General features: G+C 40.2%; 1 protein-coding gene across 6 annotated transcripts in view; it reads left to right on the top strand.

Moving 5' to 3' along the window:
* The window catches only part of OSBPL1A (oxysterol binding protein like 1A), a 246,807-nt gene extending 222,418 nt beyond the window's left edge, over positions 1–24,389 (top strand). For all 6 annotated transcript variants that reach the window (XM_068562862.1, XM_068562861.1, XM_068562863.1 and 3 more), the window contains 9 exons: positions 512–609; positions 1,455–1,637; positions 12,303–12,410; positions 13,321–13,410; positions 13,648–13,774; positions 16,720–16,836; positions 17,408–17,531; positions 18,827–18,917; positions 23,162–24,389. In XM_068562862.1, coding sequence (XP_068418963.1) covers positions 512–609; positions 1,455–1,637; positions 12,303–12,410; positions 13,321–13,410; positions 13,648–13,774; positions 16,720–16,836; positions 17,408–17,531; positions 18,827–18,917; positions 23,162–23,264 — 1,041 coding nt within the window. In that variant the 3' untranslated portion in view covers positions 23,265–24,389. The remainder of the gene's footprint in view (positions 1–511; positions 610–1,454; positions 1,638–12,302; positions 12,411–13,320; positions 13,411–13,647; positions 13,775–16,719; positions 16,837–17,407; positions 17,532–18,826; positions 18,918–23,161) is intronic.
* Positions 24,390–24,601: the final 212 nt, after the last annotated feature.

Below are 24,601 nucleotides of genomic sequence, written 5' to 3'. Positions count from 1 at the left end.
ATGTGATGTATATGGATTGACTAGACACAGGGAGAGTATAGTAGATACATTCTTCTCCTTCCAGCAAGGCAATAGCATTCTAAATGGAGTCTTTCTGTGCTTTCATTTATATATATTAGCTTTTCCCAACCTCATTGGACTTGATACCAACTTGTTTAGTTTTATCTCTTCGCCCCATCCTAAAAGTGATGTACTTTTTAGAAATTTTAAAGGAATTAAGAGTAATTTAGGACTTGAGAGGTTTTTAAAAGTCCTTGAGAGAATTTGTAGCACTGTCAGGGTGTTATAAAACCCACAGTTGGGATGATCTATAGGAAGAGTCTCAGTAATTTTCATTCTGAATATCCACGTTTGCTTATTAGTTTGCTTACTAAGCCATGTTAAAAATACAAAGTAATTAAAGTCCTCAAAATCATTTTGTAAATTACTATTTTCAGCAGAATTTCAGTTCCTGAAAGAATGAGGAGCCAGCAAGGCTATTTTTAACTTCTCCTAATGCTCTGTCCCACAGTGTGTAGCTGCATTTGCTGTATCTGCTGTTGCTTCTCAGTGGGAACGTACTGGAAAGCCTTTCAACCCACTTCTGGGAGAGACTTATGAATTAGTTCGGTAAGATCTTTCACACTATTCCAGGTGGATAGTTGAATTTGCATGATTTATATAGCTCTTCAAATGAAAATGTATATTTTTTGAGCATTTACCAACATTTTGTATGACTGAAGAAAGTTAACAATTTTGTTTGTTTCTATGATATTTATTATTTTAGAAATTATGTCAAAAATATGAAAACATACATAAAATGAACCATTACAAGGATTTCAGTATTCCTGATCTTGTGGGATTAGTTACCATCCTTTCTCCTTATGTAGACCATAAGGCATGATTGGGTATTTTCAATAACCATATAAAATATATTAGCATAAACTTACACTGTTGGCATACAGGCAATGAATGTATCTAGAGTTGCATTTCCTGCTGTAGCTTGCTTCTTTACACACAGTTAGGGAATTCATTTGGCTTTAGTTTTTCTGAATCATTCTCTTCCCTCCACAAGTTTTGATCTCATTTATTCCCTAGATGTTTGTAAAAGAGATACATTAGATTCTTCAATCTTAATATAAATGGAATGATAAGTTTTAAATTTACATGGCTAATATTGTCAATTCATGAAAATCACCCAAATTCATGTGGGTGTTCTTTATTTTAATGTGTTTAAGTAGCTAGGTTTATAATAACATTGGTTTTAGTTGTTTGGGTTGCATATGTGCAATTGCTCGCATGTTGTCCTTCCATCAGGATGATAACAAAGGATTGTTTACTTCGTCAAATCCATTTCCTTAATACTTTAACATTGCTTTTTCACTGAAATGACAGTAATGTATACATTCTGTGATAACAGTTTATTATATAACACTACCTCTTTTTGTTTGTTTGTTTGTTTTTTAAATCTTAAGAGATGACCTTGGTTTCAGACTCATCTCTGAGCAGGTCAGCCATCACCCACCCATTAGTGCATTTCATGCTGAAGGATTAAACAATGATTTCATCTTTCATGGCTCAATCTATCCCAAACTGAAGTTCTGGGGGAAGAGCGTAGAAGCAGAACCCAAAGGAACCATCACGTTGGAGCTCCTTGAGTGAGTCAGAATCACGCCTTTAAGTCTTTTCATATGTACCTACTCATTAGTATATACACTTGCACACAGACTTGACCTTGTTGTTCAAAAGGTGGAGACAAAGAAACTGCTTTTATGAAGCGTAAATTTTCTACCATCATGTAAAAGAATTTGAGAAACATGGCGATAGCCATTGTTAATCATCCTAGGTACGCGTAAAAAGTTTAACTTGATGTTTTACTGTGGTGTTTGTTTGGATCTATTTTAAGATGAAATGGAGTTAATCACTGCCTGACAGTTCTTATGAGACAAGCTTTCTATATGTCATGGTAATAATATTTTGTTTAACCATCTTTTAAAATGAATTCACTTTGAGAAATATTGAAATAACAATCACATTGGTACATTTTAGACATTAGGTTAAGTTGAAAGTTCTCTTCTTTTGCAATAGAAAAAAGATTGCCATGAAATACCTTTCCATTTATTTGTGTCATCTTCAGTTTCTTTCATTACTGTCTTGTTGTTTTCAATATACAGGTCTTTGACCTCCTTGTTTAAATTTATTTCTACAGGTCTTTGACCTCCTTGTTTAAATTTATTTCTACATATTTTATTCTTTTTGATGCAGTTGTAAATGGAATTGTTAATTCTGTGCTCATGGATTGAAAAAATTAATATTAGTAAAATGTCCATACTATCCAAAGCAACATACAGATTCAGTGCAATCTCTTATCAAAATTCCAATGACGTTTTTCACACAAATAGACAATCCTGCAATTTTTATGGAATCACAAAAGACCCCAAATAGCCAAAGCAGTCTTGAGAAAGAAGAACAAAGCTGGAGGCATCCTGCTCCCTGATTTCAAACTATATTACAAAGCTATAGTAATTAAAATATATGGTATTGGCATAAAAACAGACACATAGATCAATGGAACAGAATAGAGAGCCCAGAAATAAGTCCATGCAAATAGGGTCAGTTAATTTACGACAAAGGAGGCAAGAATATACAACAGAAGAAGGACAGTCTCTTCAATAAATGGTGTTGGGAAAATTGGACAGGCACATACAAAAGAATGAAACTGGACCCCTCTCTTATACCATACACAAAAATTAACTCAAAATGGATTACAAACTTGAATGTAAGACTGAAAACTATAAAACTCCTAGAAGAAAACATAGGCGGTAGGCTCCTTAACAAAGGTCTTGGCAATGATTTTTTGACTCTGATACCAAAAAGAACAAAAGCAAAAATAAACAAGTGGGACTACATCATACTAAAAAGCTTCTGCACAGTAAAGGAAACCATCAACAAAATGAAAAGGCAGCCTACTGAATAGGAGAAAATATTTGCAAATCATGTATCTGATAATGGGCTAACATTCAAAATATATGAAGAATGCATACCACTCAATAGCAAGAAAAAAAAATCCAATTAAAAAGTAGGCAGGAGATCTGAATAGACATTTTTCAAAGAAGACATACAAATAGTCAACAGGTAAATGAAAAGATGCTCTACATCATTAACCATCAAGGAAATGCAAATCAAACCACAGTGAGGTATCACCTCCCACCTGTGAGAAAGACTAGTATCAAAAAGACTAGAAATAAGTGTTGGTGAGGATGTGGAGGGAAGGGAACCCTCGTGTACTGTTGGTGGATGTAAATTGGTGCAGCCACTATGGAAAACAGTCTGGAGGTTCCTCAAAAAATTCAAAGTGGAACTACCGTGATCCAGCAGTTCCACTTTTGAGTATTTACCCAAAGAAAACAAAAACACTAACTCAAAAAGATATCTGCGAACCAAGATGGCGGAGTAGAAGGACGTGCTCTCACTCCCTCTTGCGAGAGCACCAGAATCACAACTGGCTGCTGGACAATCATTGACGGGAAGACCCTGGACTTCACCAAGGAGGATACCCCATGTCCAAGGACAGAGGAGAAGCCACAGTGAGACGGTAGAAGGGGCGCAATCAGAGTAAAATCAAATCCCATAACTGCTGGGTGGGTGACTCACAGACTGGCGAACACTTATACCACAGAAGTCCACCCACTGGAGTGAAGGTTCTGAGCCCCACGTCAGGCTTCCCAACCTGGGGGTCCGGCAACGGGAGGAGGAATTCCTAGAGAATCAGACTTTGAAGCCTAGTGGGAATTGATTGCAGGACTTCTACAGGGCTGGGGGAAACAGAGACCCCACTCTTGGAGGGCACACACAAAGTAGTGTGTGCATCGGGACCCAGGGGAAGGAGCAGTGACCCTAGGGGAGACTGAACCAGACCTACCTGCTGGTGTTGGGGGGTCTCCTGCAGAGGCGGGGGGTGGCTCTGTTTCACCGTGGGGACAAGGACACTGGCAGCGGAGGTTCTGGGAAGTGCTCCTTGGCATGAGCCCTCCCAGAGTCTGCCATTAACCCCACCAAAGAGCCCAGGTAGGCTCCAGTGTTGGGTTGCCTCAGGCAAAACAACCAACAGGGAGGGAACCCAGCCCCACCCATCAACAGTCAAGTGGATTAAAGTTTTACTGAGCTCTGACCGCCACAGCAACAGTCAGCTCTACCCACCACCAGAGCCTCCCATCAAGCCTCTTAGATAGCCTCAACCACCAGAGGGCAGACAGCAGAAGCAAGAAAAACTACAATCCTGCAGCCTGTGGACCAAAAACCACAGTTACAGAAAGATAGACAAGATGAAAAGGCAGAGGGCTATGTACCAGATGAAGGAACAAGAAAAAACCCCAGAAAAACAACTAAATGAAGTGGAGACAGGCAACCTTCCAGAAAAAGAATTCAGAATAATGATAGTGAAGATGATCCAGGACCTCGGAATAAGAATGGAGGCAAAGATTGAGAAGATGCAAGAAATGATTAACAAAGACCTAGAAGAATTAAAGAACAAACAAACAGAGATGACCAATACAATAACTGAAATGAAAACTACACTAGAAGGAATCAATAGCAGAATAACTGAGGCAGAAGAACGGATAAGTGACCTGGAAGACAGAATGGTGGAATTCACTGCTGCGGAACAGACTAAAGAAAAAAGAATGAAAAGAAATGAAGACAGCCTAAGAGACCTCTGGGACAACATTAAACTCAACAACATTCGCATTATAGGGGTCCCAGAAGGAGAAGAGAGAGAGAAAGGACCAGAGAAAATATTTGAAGAGATTATAGTCGAAAACTTCCCTAACATGGGAAAGGAAATAGGCACCCAAGTCCAGGAAGCGCAGAGAGTCCCATACAGGATAAACCCAAGGAGAAACACGCCGAGACACATAGTAATCAAAGTGGCAAAAATTAAAGACAAAGAAAAATTATTGAAAGCAGCAAGGGAAAAACGACAAATAACATACAAGGGAACTCCCATAAGGTTAACAGCTGATTTCTCAGCAGAAACTCTACAAGCCAGAAGGGAGTGGCATGATATACTTTAAGTGATGAAAGGGAAGAACCTACAATCAAGATTACTCTACCCGGCAAGGATCTCATTTAGATTTGATGGAGAAATCAAAAGCTTTACAGACAAGCAAAAGCTACGAGAATTCAGCACCACCAAACCAGCTCTACAACAAATGCTAAAGGAACTTCTCTAAGTGGGAAACGCAAGAGAAGAAAAGGACCTACAAAAACAAACCCAAAACAATTAAGAAAATGGTCATAGGAACATACATATCGATAATTACCTTAAACGTGAATGGATTAAATACCCCAACCAAAAGACATAGACTGGCTGAATGGATACAAAAACAAGACCCATATATATGCTGTCTACAAGAGACCCACTTTAGACCTAGGGACACATACAGACTGAAAGTGAGGGGATGGAAAAAGATATTCCATGCAAATGGAAATCAAAAGAAAGCTGGAGTAGCTATACTCATATCAGATAAAATAGACTTTACAATAAAGAATGTTACAAGAGACAAGGAAGGACAGTACATAATGATCAAGGGATCAATCCAAGAAGAAGATATAACAATTATATATGCACCCAACATAGGAGCACCTCAATACATAAGGCAACTGCTAACAGCTATAAAAGAGGAAATCGACAGTAACACAATAATAGTGGGGGACTTTAACACCTCACTTACACCAATGGACAGATCATCCAAAATGAAAATAAATAAGGAAACAGAAGCTTTAAATGACACAATAGACCAGTTAGATTTAGTTGATATATATAGGACATTCCATCCAAAAACAGCAGATTACACGTTCCTCTCAAGTGCGCACGGAACATTCTCCAGGATAGATCACATCTTGGGTCACAAATCAAGCCTCAGTAAATTTAAGAAAATTGAAATCCTATCAAGCATCTTTTCTGACCACAACGCTATGAGATTAGAAATGAATTACAGGGAAAAAAACGTAAAAAAGACAAACACATGGAGGCTAAACAATACGTTACTAAATAACCAAGAGATCACTGAAGAAATCAAAGAGGAAATCATAAAATACCTAGAGACAAATGACAATGAAAACACGACGACCCAAAACCTATGGGATGCAGCAAAAGCAGTTCTAAGAGGGAAGCTTATAGCTATACAAGCCTATCTCAAGAAAAAGAAAAATCTCAAGTAAACAATCTAACCTTACACCTAAAGAAACTAGAGAAAGAAGAACAAACAAAACCCAAAGTTAGCAGAAGGAAAGAAATCATAAAGATCAGAGCAGAAAGAAATGAAATAGAAACAAAGAAAACAATAGCAAAGATCAATAAAACTAAAAGTTGGTTCTTTGAGAAGATAAACAAAATTGATAAGCCATTAGCCAGACTCATCAAGAAAAAGAGGGAGAGGACTCAAATCAATAAAATCAGAAATGAAAAAGGAGAAGTTACAACAGACACCGCAGAAATACAAAGCATCCTAAGAGACTACTACAAGCAACTCTATGCCAGTAAAATGGAAAACCTGGAAGAAATGGACAAATTTTTAGAAAGGTATAACCTTCCAAGACTGAACCAGGAAAAAAGAGAAAATATGAACAGACCAATCACAAGTAATGAAATTGAAACTGTGATGAAAAATCTTCCAACAAACAGAAGTCCAGGACCAGATGGCTTCACAGGTGAATTCTATCAAACATTTAGAGAAGAGCTAACACCTATCCTTCTCAAACTCTTCCAAAAAATTGCAGAGGAAGGAACACTCCCAAACTCATTCTAGGAGGCCACCATCACCCTGATACCAAAACCAGACAAAGACACTACAAAAAAAGAAAATTACAGACCAATATCACTGATGAATATAGATGCAAAAATCCTCAACAAAATACTAGCAAACAGAATCCAACAACACATTAAAAGGATCATACACCACGATCAAGTGGGATTTATCCCAGGGATGCAGGGATTCTTCAATATACGCAAATCAATCAATGTGATACACCATATTAACAAATTGAAGAAGAAAAACCATATGATCATCTCAATAGATGCAGAAAAAGCTTTTGACAAAATTCAACACCCATTTATGATAAAAACTCTCCAGAAAGTGGGCATAGAGGGAACCTACCTCAACATAATAAAGGCCATATATGACAAACCCACAGCAAACATCATTCTCAATGGTGAAAAACTGAAAGCATTTCCTCTAAGATCAGGAACGAGACAAGGATGTCCACTCTCACCACTATTATTCAACATAGTTCTGGAAGTCCTAGCCACGGCAATCAGAGAAGAAAAAGAAATAAAAGGAATACAAATTGGAAAAGAAGAAGTAAAACTGTCACTGTTTGCGGATGACATGATACTATACATAGAGAATCCTAAAACTGCCACCAGAAAACTGCTAGAGCTAATTAATGAATATGGTAAAGTCGCAGGATACAAAATTAATGCACAGAAATCTCTTGCATTCCTATACACTAAAGATGAAAAATCTGAAAGAGAAATTATGGAAACACTCCCATTTACCATTGCAACAAAAAGAATAAAATACCTAGGAATAAACCTACCTAGGGAGACAAAAGACCTCTTTGCAGAAAACTATAAGACACTGATGAAAGAAATTAAAGATGATACCAACAGATGGAGAGATATACCATGTTCTTGGATTGGAAGAATCAACATTGTGAAAATGAGTATACTGCCCAAAGCAATATACAGATTCAATGCAATCCCTATCACATTACCAATGGCATTTTTTACGGAGCTAGAACAAATCATCTTAAAATTTGTATGGAGTCACAAAAGACCCCGAATAGCCAAAGCAGTCTTGAGGGAAAAAAATGGAGCTGGAGGAATCAGACTCCCTGACTTCAGACTCTACTACAAAGCTACAGTAATCAAGACAATATGGTACTGGCACAAAAACAGTAACATAGATCAATGGAACAAGATAGAAAGCCCAGAGATTAACCCACGCACCTATGGTCAACTAATCTATGACAAAGGAGGCAAAGATACACAATGGAGAAAAGACAGTCTCTTCAATAAGTGGTGCTGGGAAAACTGGACAGCTATATGTAAAAGAATGAAATTAGAATACTCCCTAACACCATACACAAAAATAAACTCAAAATGGATTAGAGACCTAAATATAAGACTGGACACTATAAAACTCTTAGAGGAAAACATAGGAAGAACACTCTTTGACATAAATCACAGCAAGATCTTTTTTGATCCACCTCCTAGAGTAATGGAAATAAAAACAAAAATAAACAAATGGGACCTAATGAAACTTCAAAGCTTTTGCACAGCAAAGGAAACCAAAAACAAGACGAAAAGACAACCCTCAGAATGGGAGGAAGTATTTGCAAATGAATCAACGGACAAAGGATTAATCTCCAAAATATATAAACAGCTCATTCAGCTCAATATTAAAGAAACAAACACCCCAATCCAAAAATGGGCAGAAAACCTAAATAGACATTTCTCCAAAGAAGACATACGGACGGCCACGAAGCACATGAAAAGATGCTCAACATCACTAATTATTAGAGAAATGCAAATCAAAACTACAATGAGGTATCACCTCACTCCTGTTAGAATGGGCATCATCAGAAAATCTACAAACAACAAATGCTGGAGAGGGTGTGGAGAAAAGGGAACCCTCTTGCACTGTTGGTGGGAATGTAAATTGATACAGCCACTATGGAGAACAATATGGAGGTTCCTTAAAAAACTAAAAATAGAATTATCATATGACCCAGCAATCCCACTACTGGGCATATACATACCCAGAGAAAACCGTAATTCAAAAAGACACATGCACCGGAATGTTCATTGCAGCACTATTTACAATAGCCAGGGCATGGAAGCAACCTAAATGCCCATCAACAGACGAATGGATAAAGAAGTTGTGGTACATATATACAATGGAATATTACTCAGCCATAAAAAGGAATGAAATTGGGTCATTTGTTGAGAAGTGGATGGATCTAGAGACTGTCATACAGAGTGAAGTAAGTCAGAAAGAGAAAAACAAATATCGTATATTAATGCATGTATGTGGAACGTAGAAAAATGGTACAGATGAGCCGGTTTGCAGGGCAGAAGTTGAGACACAGATGTAGAGAATGGACATATGGACACCAAGGGGGGAAAACTGCGGTGGGGTGGGGATGGTGGTGTGCTGAATTGGGCGATTGGGATTGACATGTATACACTGATGTGTATAAAATTGATGCCTAATAAGAACCTGCAGTATAAAAAAACAAACAAACAAAACAACTAATACTAAACTTTCATTGGGTTATTTGTATGGAAATATGTTAATATAAATGTTTCAGACATTACATGAAATTTCTAAAAATCTTATATTTGTATTTGTATGGAAATATGATGTTAATATAAATGTTTCAGACATTACATGAAATTTCTAAAAATCTTATATGTTCTGGTATAATGTTATAAGTAATAATCCTAGTTATTACTTTAAAATGTATATCTCAGAAATAACTAATTTTCTTGTCAACTGCATTATTATGAACTTTCATCAAAAAAAAAAAAAAAGATATCTGCACCCCCATGTCATTGCAGCATTATTATACATATTCCATACAGCAGCCAAGATATGGAAACAACTCAAGTGTCCATCGTTGGATGAATGGATAAAGAAATTGTGGCATACACACACACACACACACACACACACACACACACACACACACACACACACACACACACACACACACACACACACACACACAGGAATATTACTCAGCCATAAAAAAGAATGAAATCTTGCCACTTGCAACAACATGGATGGACCTCAAGGACATTATGCTAAGTGAAATAAGTCAGAGAAAGTCAAGTACTCTATGATCTCCTTGTGTGAGAGAGAAAGAGAAAAGAAAGGAAAAACAATAAACAGACTCTAATCCCAAGGTGACTCAGATATTGAAATTTGTGTCAAAGACTTTAAAAGCAGATATTATAACTATGCTCCATGACATAAAGGTGAACACTCTTAAAATGAATAGAAAGACATTGGAGCAAAGAAATGAAAGTATTTCTGGAAATTTTAGTACTGAAAAAATACAATAACAAAAATAATAACTGGGATAGGCTTGATAGCAGGATGAAGATAATAAAATATGTTCAGGTTCCACATGCTGAAAACTATAAAACACTGATTACAGTAATCAAAGACTATGAGTAATGGAGAGTCGTACTATGTCTCACTATACTTGGAATCCTTAATGTAATTCAGATGTTAGTTTTCCCATAATTGATCTATAAGCAATCTATATTAACACAATCTAAATTTAAAAGTCCCAGGATGATTTTTGATACATAAAGAGAAGTTGATCCTAAAATTTATATGGAAGGACGAATGAAACACTACAGCCAAAACAGTTTTGAAAAGGAAGAACAGAATTCATGGACTCCCACTTCCTAATTTTAAGACTTAACGGTAAAGCTATTGTAATCAAGACAATGTTGTATTGACAAAAGGATAGACACATACATCAAGGGAACAGAGAATAGAGTCCAAAAACTGACCCACAGAAACATGGTCTGTTGATTTTTGACAAAGGTAAAAACACAATTCAGTGAAGAAGGATAGTCCTCTCCACAAATGGTGTGGGAACAGTTGGAAGTACGTATGTTAAAAAAATGAACCTCAACTTACATCTCACAGCTTAAACAAAAATGAACTCAGAATAGACCATAGGCTAAAATCTAATGTACAATTATAAGCTTTTGGAAGAAAACAGGAGAAAATCTTTATGACCTTGGATTAGGCAATGACATCTTATGGATATAATACCAAGGCACAGTCTAGAAAAGACAAAATTGATAAATTAGATTTTATCAAAATGAAAAACTCTTGCTCAGTGAAAAACAGTCTTCAGAGAATGGAGAGAAGCCATAGATAGATAAACATTATTTGCAAATCATTTATCAACAAAGGACTTGTATCTAGAATGTGTAAAGAATTCTCAAAACAATAAGAAGACAGACAACCCAATAAGAAACTGGGCAAAAGATGTGAACAGACACTTCACCAAAGAGATACATGGATGACAAACGAGCACACAAAAACATGCTCAACAGCATTAGTCATTAAAGAAATACAAAATCATAGTGAGATACCACTACACACCTATTAGAATGTCCAAAATCAAAATAATTTTTAGAACTGACAGTACCAAGTGCTGGCAAGGATGTAGAGCAACCAGAAATCTCATATATTGCTGGGGGGAATCTAAAATGGCAGAGCCACTCTGAAGAACAGAGTTAACCCTATGTTAACCAGATGACTCAGCAGTCCACTCCTAGGTGTTTACTCTGGAGAAATAAAGACTTAACATTTTCACACAGACCTGTGCCCAGATGTTTATAGTACTATTAATCATAGTCACCAAGCAGCCCAACATCCTTCAGTGAGTAAATGGTTAAACTGTGATACATCCATACAGTAGAATACTACTCAGAAATAAGAGAGAGCAAATTATTGATAAGTAGAATTTAAAATGCATTATACAAATGAAGAAACTAATTTTGAAAGGTTACATGGTGTATTATCCCACCTATATGACATTCTGGAGAAGGCAAAACTATTGCAATGGAGAACAAATGAGTTGTTTAGGGACTAGGATTGGGGGAGGGTTTGACCATAGAGGGGCAGCATGAGCGAATTTGTGGATGGTGTGATGGAATTGTTCTATATTGTGATTATAGTAGTAGTTACAAAGATCTACACATGCACTAAAACTCACAGAACTAGATAGACCAAGAAAAGTGAATTTTACTGTTTGTAAATTAAAAATAAATTTAGACATAAATGTACAAAGATGTAAAACGAATGTTTTCAAAAGCAAAGGATGTGTAAAATTGGAGCTTACTCACATACACAAGTTTTTCCCTTTGGTGAACTAGAAAGTACTAAATAGACTGTTTTCTACTTCTAATTTAATTTTGTTTATTATGTTTTCACCAAACTTTTGAATGCTTAAGATGATTATGTACATAGTTTAATTTGGAGTTTGGTAGAAAGATAGAATTTTTTTCTTAAGCTTTTGCATCCTTTTAAGAAACAATAAGAGTAGTCAGATGATACCTATTTTACTGTGATCAACACCAGCAGAGTTTTTACGGTCTTAGAGTTTAGTCATCTCCAGCAGTCTGATGTGTTATCCTGAGTAACAGCATTTGAGGCAAATGCACTTTTTAAACAGAGTAACACTTCTCACTTATTTTTCTGGGCTTTGGTTTTCTTTTTGTTCTCTAGACACAATGAAGCATATACGTGGACAAATCCTACCTGCTGTGTACATAACATCATTGTGGGGAAACTCTGGATTGAGCAGTACGGCAATGTGGAGATCACAAACCACAAGTGAGATGCCTCATCATCTTCCCCTATCCCTTCAGTTGTCATCAGAGGGTGCCGGTAGTCTTTTTCAAAAAGTTCTAGTACAGCCTGATGATAATTTAAGAACCAGGCAGTATAGCTCTGGAGTAAATAAAGCCCATCTATTTAATGAACAGATTTTATGTTAAAGTTTCTGATTAGGGGAGACTGGTGAACTCAGAGCTTCTGCAGCCTTGGGGAATCTTCATTCCCGCCTCCTTCAGCCTATTTTGCTGATCCTGATTAGCTTGCATTGTTCACGTGGGGACGGGTGGCAGGAGAAGCACGAAAGTTGAAAAGAGTTGGGTTCAAATCCTACTCTGTGACCTTAGGCCAGTGTCCTAGTCGGCTCGGGCTGTTGTAACAGAGCACCACGGGCTGAGCGGCTTCAACAGCAGACATTTATTTCTCACGGTTCTGGAGGCTGGGAAGTCCCGGGTCAGGGTGCTGGCAGATTTAATGCTGGGTGAAGACCCTCTTCCTGGTTTGAAGTTGGCCGTTTTCTCAAATCGTTGTATGGCAGAGGGAGGGATCGTCTCCCCATATCTCTTCTTAGAAGAACACTGATCCCATTCGTGAGGGTTCCACCCTTATGACCTAATTACCCCTAAATACCCTCGCGTGGGCGACTAGGGGCTTCACTACATGAATTTGGTGGGCAAACATTCATTCCATAGCAACAAGTCCCTTATCTTTTTATGAACCTTGCTTTACATTTTCTCCATGGTGGGTCCGGTACTGATTATGGATTAATTATGATACTCTCTGTGTGGAGCCTGGCATGCGTTAGAAAGTCAGTAAACAGCAGCTGCTACTAGAAAGGTTATCACGGTCACTACTCTCTCCTACGGCTTCTGTGTTGAACGGTAACCTGAGCTCACTATCTCCTTTACAGGACTGCGGACAAATGTGTGTTGAATTTTAAGCCATGCGGCCTTTTTGGTAAGGAGTTACACAAAGTTGAAGGCTACATTCAAGATAAAAGGTAAAGTTTCCATTTTAAATGCTGACTAGTGTAGGTGTCGTTCACTAAATAAAATGTTGTTATTAAAATCTGCCATTACCTAGGAAACGAGCATTTCAGTAAATTGAAAAACTCTTTCTTCTGCAAGGAAATATTTATTTCTTTAAAGAATCTGATTTGTAAGCATCTTTATAATAATATTCAGTTACAGCAAAACGCTGGTTTAATTGTTGGCTAAACATCAGTTTCTCTTGACAGCAAAAAGAAGCTCTGTGCCCTCTATGGGAAGTGGACAGAATGTTTATACAGTGTTGACCCTGCCACCTTTGATGCTTACAAAAAAAATGATAAGAAAAATACTGAAGAGAAGAAGAACAGCAAACAGGTGAACATCCCGGAAGGTGGTATCGAAGGAATCACTGGACTCTTTAAATTTGTACTAATCCTTTTGGAAGTGGCTTGTTAGCGGGTCACAGTGTGACCTTTTATACTTGGTGCTAATGCATGTAATTTTTCTCCTTGAACATTCTTAATGAACCAGTTATCTGCCTTGGTCGGGAATGTTTGACATAATCTCCCGTGGAGTATGGGTGTGTGCTGTGCAGTTAGTTATACACGCGGCATAGAACTCACGTTGCTTTGGAACGTTGGAGTTCATCTTAGTGAGACCAATGTCCTTGTCCTCCTTTCTGTTTATGTGCATTAGCAGTTGGGATCATTTGAATACTTGAAATTTCGCCCAGAACGATCACATACGTTTTCATGCTTGCAGCAGTTGTGTTGCCCTCTTTTGTATCCGAGACCCCTGAAGCTGAGAGCGTCGCAGTTAAGGGATTCATTCCTGGACGGCTGTCCTCCTCTTACTAAGCGTTCTCCTAACGGGACAGTTTAACGATAGACTCTCCCCGTGTGAGGCCACAGGTTTTCGTCGCAGGGCCCCGGGAGGCTGGACCGCTCAGCAGGCTGAGCTGAAGAGAGCTTGCACCTGCTTGGACAGGAAGCGTCGGAGGACTGATTACTTTCCAGTAACGGCCATCACGGTTCAGAGCACGAGCTCTGCTTAGAATCCTGCCTCTCCCACTTCTGCGTGGTTCAGTCTCGGGCAGATTCCCACCCTCTCTCCGCCTCAGCACCTTCATTTGTAAAATGGGTACAGCAGTAGCACCCACGTGTCAGATGAGTTGACGGAGGTCAGGGGTTCCTGGTGAAGACAGCTCAGGCCCCTCTGCTCCGAGCATCACACCGGCCACCGAAGCACCGTCTCAGAGCTCCCGGCTCCCCTCACCCCGCCGTGTCGAGCTCTCTGGGGCCCTTCAGGTGACTCTTACACATGCAAGAGGTTAGGAAGCCCTAACCTTCCTCAAAAACAGAAGGTGTATGTCTGAGTGGCATTCTTTGTAAACAGGTTACCAGGGTCCCGGGGACAGAGCAGCTGGTGCAGTTGACGGCAGTGGCACTTACCCGGCTGGGCCCTTCTCCCCTCCCTCTGCCTCCATCTCTGGGCACAGTCCCCTTTCCTCCTCCACCTGGGTCTCCGCTGCTTCTCCTTCCTTCCGGGGGGTGCACTGACGCTTCTCTGCAGCGACCCCAAGACTGACGGGGCTGGAGAAGGAATGCTCCAGGATCCCAGGCCCCGACCCGAACTCCTGGGCAGTGGCTCAGCCAGCACAAGGCAGCTTGGTGAAGACATGGCCTCGTCCTCCTTTTACAGAGGTGGGGGGTGGCAGAGGAGGGCCTTGGCGAAATTCCAGAAAATCCCCCTCGTGTCCCGTAAATCCCCGGTCAGTCTCTGTAGGAAAACGGCCTTGCCCCTTGGAGAGAGAAGCCAGCCTCACGCTCACCCTGTGTCTGCTCTCGCCTCCCGTGTGCACCGGCCACCGTGGATTTCTGATGTTCCCGAGGGCATTTAAATGCCTTGGGGAGCTTGTCACCAGTGTTGTCCCTTCCCTGCTGCTGTTTTTAAAGTTGCATATCTCAGCCAGTAGTTCTAGATTTGGTAACTGTGACATTGGGAATATGACTTAGCCTTCCAAAGGCTTAAATTCTTTATATGTAAAACTTTATGGGTGGGCTTCCCTGGTGGCGCAGTGGTTAAGAATCCGCCTGCCAATGCAGGGGACACGGGTTCGAGCCCTGGTCCGGGAAGATCCCACATGCCACGGAGCAACTAAGCCTGTGCGCCACAACTACTGAGCCTGCGCTCTAGAGCCCACGAGCCACAACTACTGAGCCCGTGAGCCACAACTACTGAGCCCACGAGCCACGACTACTGAAGCCTGCGCATCTAGAGCCCGTGCTCTGCAACAAGAGAAGCCACCACAATGAGGAGCCCGCACACAGCAACAAAGACCCAACACAGCCAAAAATAAATAAATAAATAATAAATAATTTAAAAAAAAATTATATAAAAAAAACACTTTATGGGTTTATTATGTAAGGACTAAATATACAGAGAGCTGCTAGCAGCTCTGCTAGGTTGGGTGGAGGGGGGGGGTGGTGCAGCCAGAGGAAATGTTAGTTTCTTTTTTAGCCTTTACATCTTTTTGTTTTGTTTGCTTATTTATTTATTTATTTATTATAAATTTATGTATTTATTTATTTTTGGCTGTGTTGGGTCTTCGTTGCTGTGTGTGGGCTCCTCATTGTGGTGGCTTCTCTTGTTGCGTAGCATCAGCTTCAGTAGTTGTGGCACTCGGGCTCAGCAGTTGTGGCTCACGGGCTCTAGAGCGCAGGCTCAGTAGTTGTGGTGCACGGGCTTAGTTGCTCCGCGGCATGTGGGATCTTCCCGGACCAGGGCTCGAACCCGTGTCCCCTGCATTGGCAGGCGGATTCTTAACCACTGAGCCACCAGGGAAGCCCCTAGCCTTACATCGTTTTAAATCCTCTTCTTATAGAATGCTTTCAGGATCCCTACTGGTTTGTGTTGTTGATAAATTTAGTTAAATGCTCCAAGAATTTAACCTTTTCTTGCTCTCATAATGTTCCAGTCAATACCTAAATGCATTATTTTGGCTTTAAAAAAAAACTTTAAAAATATTACAACATGATAGTAAAGGCATGATGATGGTGATGGTAATGGCTGGAATGCACAGAACCCTAAATGAGACAACACAGAAGGCGCACGAGGTTCCCAGCGCTTACTCACTAGGCCCGCAGTTATTGGCTCCCTGGCCTGTGCTGAAAGGTGAGGATGTGAGAGCGAGAAAGTCATGGTGCCCCGGCCCTCGTACGGTTACATCCTAATGCTGTGCAGTCAGTGGTGCTTATTTTACAATTTGTAAGTATATTCTTTTGAAAACATTTGTTGTGTTCATCTGTTGGTTCTTCCAGATGAGCGCTTCTGAGGAGTCAGATGAAATGCCAATGCCAGATTCCGAGAGTGTGTTCGTCATCCCTGGGAGCGTCCTCCTGTGGCGAATAGCCCCGCGGCCTGCCAATTCGACCCAGGTGAGGCTGGGCGTGCTGAGTGCGGCCTCCTGTTTACTGGGCTCTGACGGTGCTTTTTCCCCGGCCCAGGCGGGACCAGGAGGAGGCGGGTGGTCATCAAAAGCTCCTAAGTCGTCCCTCTGCGGCTTCTAACCCGGGACGGGGCATTCCTGCCGCCCAGGCCTCCTGGTGTCTGGCTGGCCAGGACGCCTTGGCGTGAGGCTTTGGGGGGCTTCCTTAACAATTAACTGAGCAGCAAGACTGACTGTCGTTAAATACAAGGTGGCGCAGCCAGATCTAGAAAGTGAGGGTTTAAATGAAGAATGGAGAATATTGGGTTTGCTTGTAGCTCTCCTTCGAGGTGATGGTGGTGGAAGATATTCATGCTGGGAGGCCTGGCTGGGGGGGTTTCTTTGAGACAGATTCCCACAGGTGGCGCAGACTTGGGTGAAAACACTGAGATGTGTGATCTGAGAAAGGCCGACCGTCGTCACCACCGAACAGGGGGTCATTGTCAGCTGTTTCTACCTTCAGGGTTTCATTCTGCATTATGCCCTGGTATATGTTAATTTGAACATTTTCTTCTTTTTAGATGTATAATTTTACTAGCTTTGCAATGGTTTTGAACGAAGTAGACAAGGAAATGGAGAGTGTGATTCCTAAGACAGACTGCAGGCTACGTCCTGACATCAGAGCCATGGAAAATGGGGAAATAGGTAACTAGCACCTGACGGCGGCACCAGTGAAGACTGATTTCTTTGAGGAGGGTGGTTGGTTTTACTCTGGGTCACTGTCAGTATTTTAGTATGTTAGCACTTAGCATTTTGTACGTTAGCACAACCATCTTTAGTCTCTCTTAGAGACTTTTTAAAAAGTATTTATTTATTTATTTGGTTGCTCTGGGTCTTAGTTGTGGCACGCGGGCTCCTTAGTTGTGGCAGGTGGGATCTAGTTCCCCAACCAGGGATCGAACTCGGGCCCCCTGCATTGAGAGCGTGAAGGCTTAACCACTGCGCCACCAGGGAAGTCTCTAAAAATTTTTTTAAAATTAAAATTCAATTTAAATTCAGAAACTTTGGTTTTAAATTTGGAAATCTGAGGTGGACCTTAGCAGCTCATATTTCATTGTCTCAGTGATACTCCCTAATTTAATGTAATACATATGGCCAGAGGCATATCTTACATATCAGAGGAGAATTTGGGACAATAATATCACATTTATCAACTTTAACTATATTCTGACTAGTTATTTCACTACATATTTCAGAATTTAAAGAGCACCTTGTGAGCCTCAAAGAAGTGCTTGGCCTTGGTTAATTCTGACATTTTATTTCGTGCTGTTAAATTTCTTCTTATTCAGTGGTTCTCAAAATGGGGACAGTTTTTCCTCCAGGGGCTGTGTGGCCGAGTCTAGAGACTTTGGCTGAAACATCTGGGGAACTGATGCTGGCATCTGGTGGATGGGGGCCCGGGTGCTGCTAACGTCCTGCCGTGCCCAGGACAGCCCCCCACGAAGAATCATGGGGTGCAGCGTGTCAGCAGGGCTGAGGCTGAGAAACCCTGCCCTAACTAAACACTGACCCTCCCTGTGAATTATCAGTGAGACAGTGCAACAGCGCTTTGGAAAATGGTTTGAATTTCTTACGAATGGAATCTGGAGGAGCTCTGTGAGGTCTCACTAAGAATTTAGAAAATTTTCACATGTATTCAGTTTTTCCACCGAATTTTTCACTGAAGCATTTTAACATGATTTTTTTTTTGGCCTTAAGAATAAGCCGGCACCTTGGGTAAATGCAGAGGTTGTTAAGGGCAAAAGCTATAGGAGAGGACCGGGTCTTGAGTGTGAACTTGGGGATATGTTAAAATTTTGCCAGGATAAATTTCATGGTGTTCATGTTCTGATAAAATGGAGACGTGCTGCTACCTGACTCCATAAAGTGATTGTGTTGAGTGCTGTGCCTGGCAGCCTCTACGTGTAGAGTAACGGTTTTCACTGATGTGTTGACTCTAGATCAAGCTAGTGAAGAAAAAAAGCGCCTTGAGGAGAAACAAAGAGCGGCCCGCAAGAGCAGGTCCAAGTCGGAGGAGGAGTGGAAGACGAGGTGCGATGAGGGGCGGGGTGGGGGGGGGGGCGGCTGGCAGACATGGGACTGCAGAGCCTGGCTCACTGCGCCCTGCGAGTTGTCAAGTATTTTCCACTGACTAAGTTCAAGCTGAAAGGGCCGCATGTGTGCCAAGAAAAAGGACTGTTTGGAAGTTAAGGTTAAAATATTCCTACACGATTACCACAGGTAAGTGTCAGTTAAGCAAACTATCTTTCCTTCTTATTCAGCAAAACACTGTCCCTTCTATTTTTAAGAGGGAAGGTAGAGTTACAGATTTTGGCATGAAATAGGTTCAGAGCCATTTGCTTATATATGAGTAAAATTACAGGGCTATTAGCTTATACATATATCATGTATCAAGGATATTTAGACAATGCCTTTACTCTTCCAAACACAAGGGATTTGACATGTCGTGGAAATACGATTTGTTAAAGTGACATCCTGGATTCCATTCAGCAACAGAAACTGGGCAATAAAATTTGCAAGTTTTGAAAGTTTGTTCTTTTTAAGAATCAGGAGTTACTTAGTCACTTGTATTGAGTAATAGAATCTCTTGTAAATAGGAATAGAATAAAAACATTTTCTACATTTATATTATGTAATAGAAACCGTTGTCCCATTTTTCAAAGTTATTAAATTTCAGAGCCAATATGGGCATAATTTCACAAGCAGTTTAGTAGATATTTTTTTGTAGCCCTTTTGCGTCTTACACAGTTATTAGAACTAGAAATGACCTTAGATAGCATCTAGTCCAGTGGTTTTTGGACTTTTTTGTTAGCATCAAAATCTTTTTTGCCAACGAACACGTAAAGAATCTGCAAATATAGAACACACGGCCACCAGGCTGCTCGGGTGGGACAAGAGCTGAGCGGCAGGGCTCACCTTCTCCCACCCACACACATGCAGGATCTGGGAAACCACTGGAAAGCCATTAGTCTGGAAGTCCCCTCGTTGTATGTGAAGAAACCAAATGCTGGTGCATTTCATTTAAGAGACTTGCTCAAGGACAAGTATGCCGCAGGCCATGATTAGAAAGAACCACGAAAACCAAAAGCACGTTGCTTTACTGCAATCCCTTCTAAAAGATTTGATAGATTTTAATCATTATTTCTAGTCTCTTTTGCGGAAAACCCACTTTGTACTGTATTTCTAATTTGTTTTGTTTTGTTGGCCACACCACACAGCTTGCGGGATTTTAGTTCCCCGACCAGGAAATTGAACCCCGGGCCCACGGCAGTGAGAGCGCCAAGTCCTAACCACTGGACCGCCAGGGGATTCCCTATTTCTAATTATTAACTCCTTTACTTTTCTGGCCACATTTTCAAGTGTGCAAAGTAAGAGAAAAGTATTACTGTCAGGTAAAGTCTTACGTGCAGAAAGCAAGGAGCTTTAGACAGCTCTGTGGTAGCCTGAAAATAAAAACTAGAAGCTACGTTTGTGAGCTCCACTTGGGAGCCTTAACACATGCTTGCTTCCACTGCTGTCTCTTAGCATCAGTAGTTCTTATATGAATATACAGACCTTAAAAATGACCCTACTGACCTTTTGTCCAAATGAATATGTGCTTGGAGTCTTTTTCCAGTAGTGGTGAGAGGTGGCATTCACTGATGGGTCTTCTCCTGGCTGATAACGTGCTTTTTGAACAGCTTGGTTCAGTTTGTGTCGGGGTGGGGATGGGGCAGTTTGTAAAGGAACATGTTCTGCCTGGTAGAGCTGAAACCAGCCCTCAGAAATCAAACCCAGAACCTTACTGTAACCTGTCCCCAATTCTTCCACACTAAAAGCTGGCTTTCCTGTTGATACCAGTTTCACTCATTTGAAAAGAGTTCCAGCTTTGGGATTGTTCAGGCTTTAAACTGTGGCTCCTGCATATGGAAATGGCTGCTTGTGATCCTGCCCTGTTTTCCTAGAGGAGCCCAGAGACCTTAATAAGTGGGGTTATGTGGGGAGAAAGTGGGGGGACTGGTGATAGACACAGGATTTGAAGAGAAGGTGGGTGGTGAGGCCAAAAAAATTGATGAAGTCACCTCTTCCCCCAGTGCAAGCATCGTGCAGAATTAATATTTTATCTAATGTTATTTTACTGACATAGACCCACGGACTCTGTAGACTCAGAAACACTGACTAAAGGGTAACAAAGAACAAAGATATCTCCTCACCCCCCTCCCTCCTTTTCTTTTGCCTCTGCTTGCCTAAAATGTTTAATAAGACTTTGAAAAGACAGCATGGACTTTTTTGTATGTGGAGGGGGTACGCTCATGGCAGCCGAGTTTTCCAGACGTGAGTGCTGGAAATTAAGAGACTAGATGTTGAGAGAAACTCTAATCCCTAGTATCAGACCTTCAGATCCGAGGTGCCCATCTTTAGTGCCATGTTGCAACTCTCTCCAAGAAGTGCTCCCCGAAGGGAGGCCTTACAGACGTGGCCTTTAGAGCACTTGGCTTATGTGTGAACAAAAAAACGTTCTTTGCTATTGAATCTACTGTTCTGCACAGTCTCTTTGCACTTGACTTTCCAGTTGTCCACTTTGTATGGAAGAAATCCTGTGGCACAGGCCTGAGGCTTGGTTAATTTTTAGAATTATTTTTGGTTACCTTGATTTTGATTTACCTGATTTTCTGAAGTGCTTGATTTTACTAAGCCTGACTACAAAAGTGCTTTTACTACGTGGACTTTTGAGACCAAAAGGAGTAAAATTGTATACTTCATATTAGACAAAAATTCTGTGACTTTGATCAAACAGTGGTTCCTTAGAGTATTTCCAGCTTGGTTACCAAAGTCTGAAACACAAGTATCTTGATCATTTAAAGTAGACTTCTAAATTTTCTAATTAGGGAAAAGTCCCAAAAGCAAAATAATATATGTAATATTCTAGAAAATCTGGCCTAGTGGGCATTTATTATATCAGTCTTCAAGGAATTAGCCTAATCTGAAGCATTTTTTGTGTCTTAGGGTTTTTAGTGCTGCTGCAGTGATTAATAGGACCACTTGGGACTTATCAAACAAATCTAAGCTCACTCTAATTGTTAAATATTTTTAGAGGCAATTTATTTGGAAAGAATGACAAAGACATATGAAACTGTTTTCATAAATATTACTGAAAACTAAATCATATTAGAAAATGTTATACAAATTGAAATTTGAACCTTTTGAACAAATAATTTTTCATTTCCATTGCCCAGAGAAAGCTGGGAATGTGGAAAATGGATGACTTGGTTCATTTATTTATTTATTTATATGAATTTATTTATTTTTGGCTGTGTTGGGTCTTTTTTGCTGTGTGCAGGCTTTTCTCTAGTTGCGGCAAGCAGGGGCTACTCTTCGTCGCAGTGCGCAGGCTTCTCATTGCGGTGGCTTCTCTTGTTGCGGAGCACGGACTCTAGGGCGTGCGGGCTTCAGTAATTGTGGCCTGTGGGCTTCAGTAGTTGTGGCTCTTGGGCTCTAGAGTGCAGGCTCAGTAGTTGTGGCGCACAGGCTTAGTTGCTCCGCGGCATGTAGGATCTTCCTGGACCAGGGATCGAACCTGTGTCCCCTGCATTGGCAGGTGGGTTCTTAACCACTGCACGACCAGGGAAGCCCTATGACTTGTTTTTTAAAGGGCAAGAAAATTAGGGCAGCTCTTTCTAGAATTTGAAAGATGTTAAAAGCTAGATGCAGCCTATGAATCTCTATTAGTATGGAGAAAATGAAGACCCAGGAAGATTTGGATCAGATTAATTTCAGTGGATTATGTGTAACAGTATATTTGACAAATCATGGTCTTTAACAACTTTGATATCAGTGACTAGCTTGGGCAAGTTATTTAACTTCTCTGACATTGAGCTCCTCATTGGTAAAATGAAGCTAAGAGTTTGGTGGTGGGGTGGCATTTACTCTGAATCAGGCACCTTCGTTATTACTGTAGGTAAGAGGTAAAAGTTAATTTCCGTATTCTAATTCCTTATTCCCCATTGCTTAATAGAATGCTTTTAGGGAATGGGCCTAGGTGAACAATTAGACAAGTACTGTTGCTGAATGCTGTGGAAAAATCCTTAAACCTTTTGGGTGGTCTCATTACATACTTCGGAAAATTATTCTATATACGTGCTCTCTAAAAGCACTTAAAAGTCTCTTTGGAAATCCCTAACTCACAGAACAAAGTGAATCGCTGCAGTAGGGGAGTCTGCAAGCTAGTGAAGCAGCAGGGACCCTGTGATCAGAAACAGCTTCCCCCATAAATCTTGTCTTTCCTCTTTAAACAGGTGGTTCCGTCAAGGTCCTAATCCCTACAGCGGAGCCCAGGACTGGCTTTACTCGGGCAGCTACTGGGACAGAAACTACTTCAATTTGCCTGACATTTATTAAAACATAGACAAGTTGGGGCATTTGGCTAATCTACAGATAAGACTTAAACCTGTGTTTTAAAATTTTCTTCTTTGGTTTCTACTCATCTTTTAAAAAGAGAAAAAAATCCTCTCATGATAACTTGCATTTCACCCAACAAAAGTAGGGCATAAGGTGGATACTGGTGATGAAAGTCTTTAGAAAAATGGGTAATTTTGCCATCCAAACACGCTTATTTGGAATACTGTTTTATATATAGAGGTATGGGAAACTGTTGGAGAATATGCTTTTTGATGGTTGCTGTTGCCATATTTACTGAAGGTTTATACCTAAATGTAACTTTAGCTTTATGGAATTATATAGTAACCCAAATCAAGTTATTTTGAATATTTTTAGGCTGTCATGCTTGAATGTTTTAGATTTAACTTCGAAATGTTTAGAATTCTCCTATATGATGTTTATGTGCTCAAATATAGAGGTTATGCCATTTTGTAAAGACTGCCTTGAAAAGATGGCTTTTCTTCTTACTAATCCTCTCAATTTTACCCCTTCCCACCTCTAAAAAGAAAAAAAAAATGCCTGAATGTTGAGAAGAGATATTCCTGATTTGAAAATTCTAAACTGGAAAAGGTATTTCATTTGCTTATTTTAGTGCTCTGATTTTACTTTTACAATTTTCTATAATTAAAATGTTTGAATTGTACATGTTTGAATTGAAAATATGTATAAAACCTAGCAATTCACAAAAATACCCTAGAAATATAGATTTTAGTCACCATCATTACATAATGACAAACCTTTAAATGCTTCAACTCCCAGTGGCAAATGCCACCAGAAAAATTAAGTTGTACTCATGTATTATAAGTATCAGACTATACAGAAGGAGGTCCTGTGCATTTCGAGTTTGCAAGGCACCTGTGTACGTAAGATATGTATGGAGACCTACTGTACAGTAGCTTTGCCCCTTTAATTGGGGTACATTAATCTTACCGTATTTATCCACCCAACCCCAGACTGAGATATTGCTTCCAGGGGGCCTTAGGTAGCTGCCAGTAAGTTATTTTAATGGCTGTCGTCTTGAAGTTAACAAGTGTTATAATGAAATAATCTACCTGATGCTAAATAAAGGCTTTAGAATGTTTAAAACAGTGTGGTCTCTTTTAAACTTTAAAATATACTAATGCTGCACTTAATAGGATGCCAAGTTGTCAAGTGTCCTTACAAGAAAGTAAGTCCTTGTGCTGCCAAGGTTCCCGGGGCCAGAGAGCTCACCCCCGGGCTCACGTGCTAAGTAGGCAGTTAGCACTCACTGTTCTCTGGGTAAATACAGTATTAGAGCAAGGTGCCACTGTGTTCAC

This window comes from Eschrichtius robustus, chromosome 14 (genome assembly GCF_028021215.1).
Source record: "Eschrichtius robustus isolate mEscRob2 chromosome 14, mEscRob2.pri, whole genome shotgun sequence".
NCBI classification, from domain to species: domain Eukaryota; kingdom Metazoa; phylum Chordata; class Mammalia; order Artiodactyla; family Eschrichtiidae; genus Eschrichtius; species Eschrichtius robustus.
This window is presented reverse-complemented; position numbering and strand designations above follow the sequence as displayed.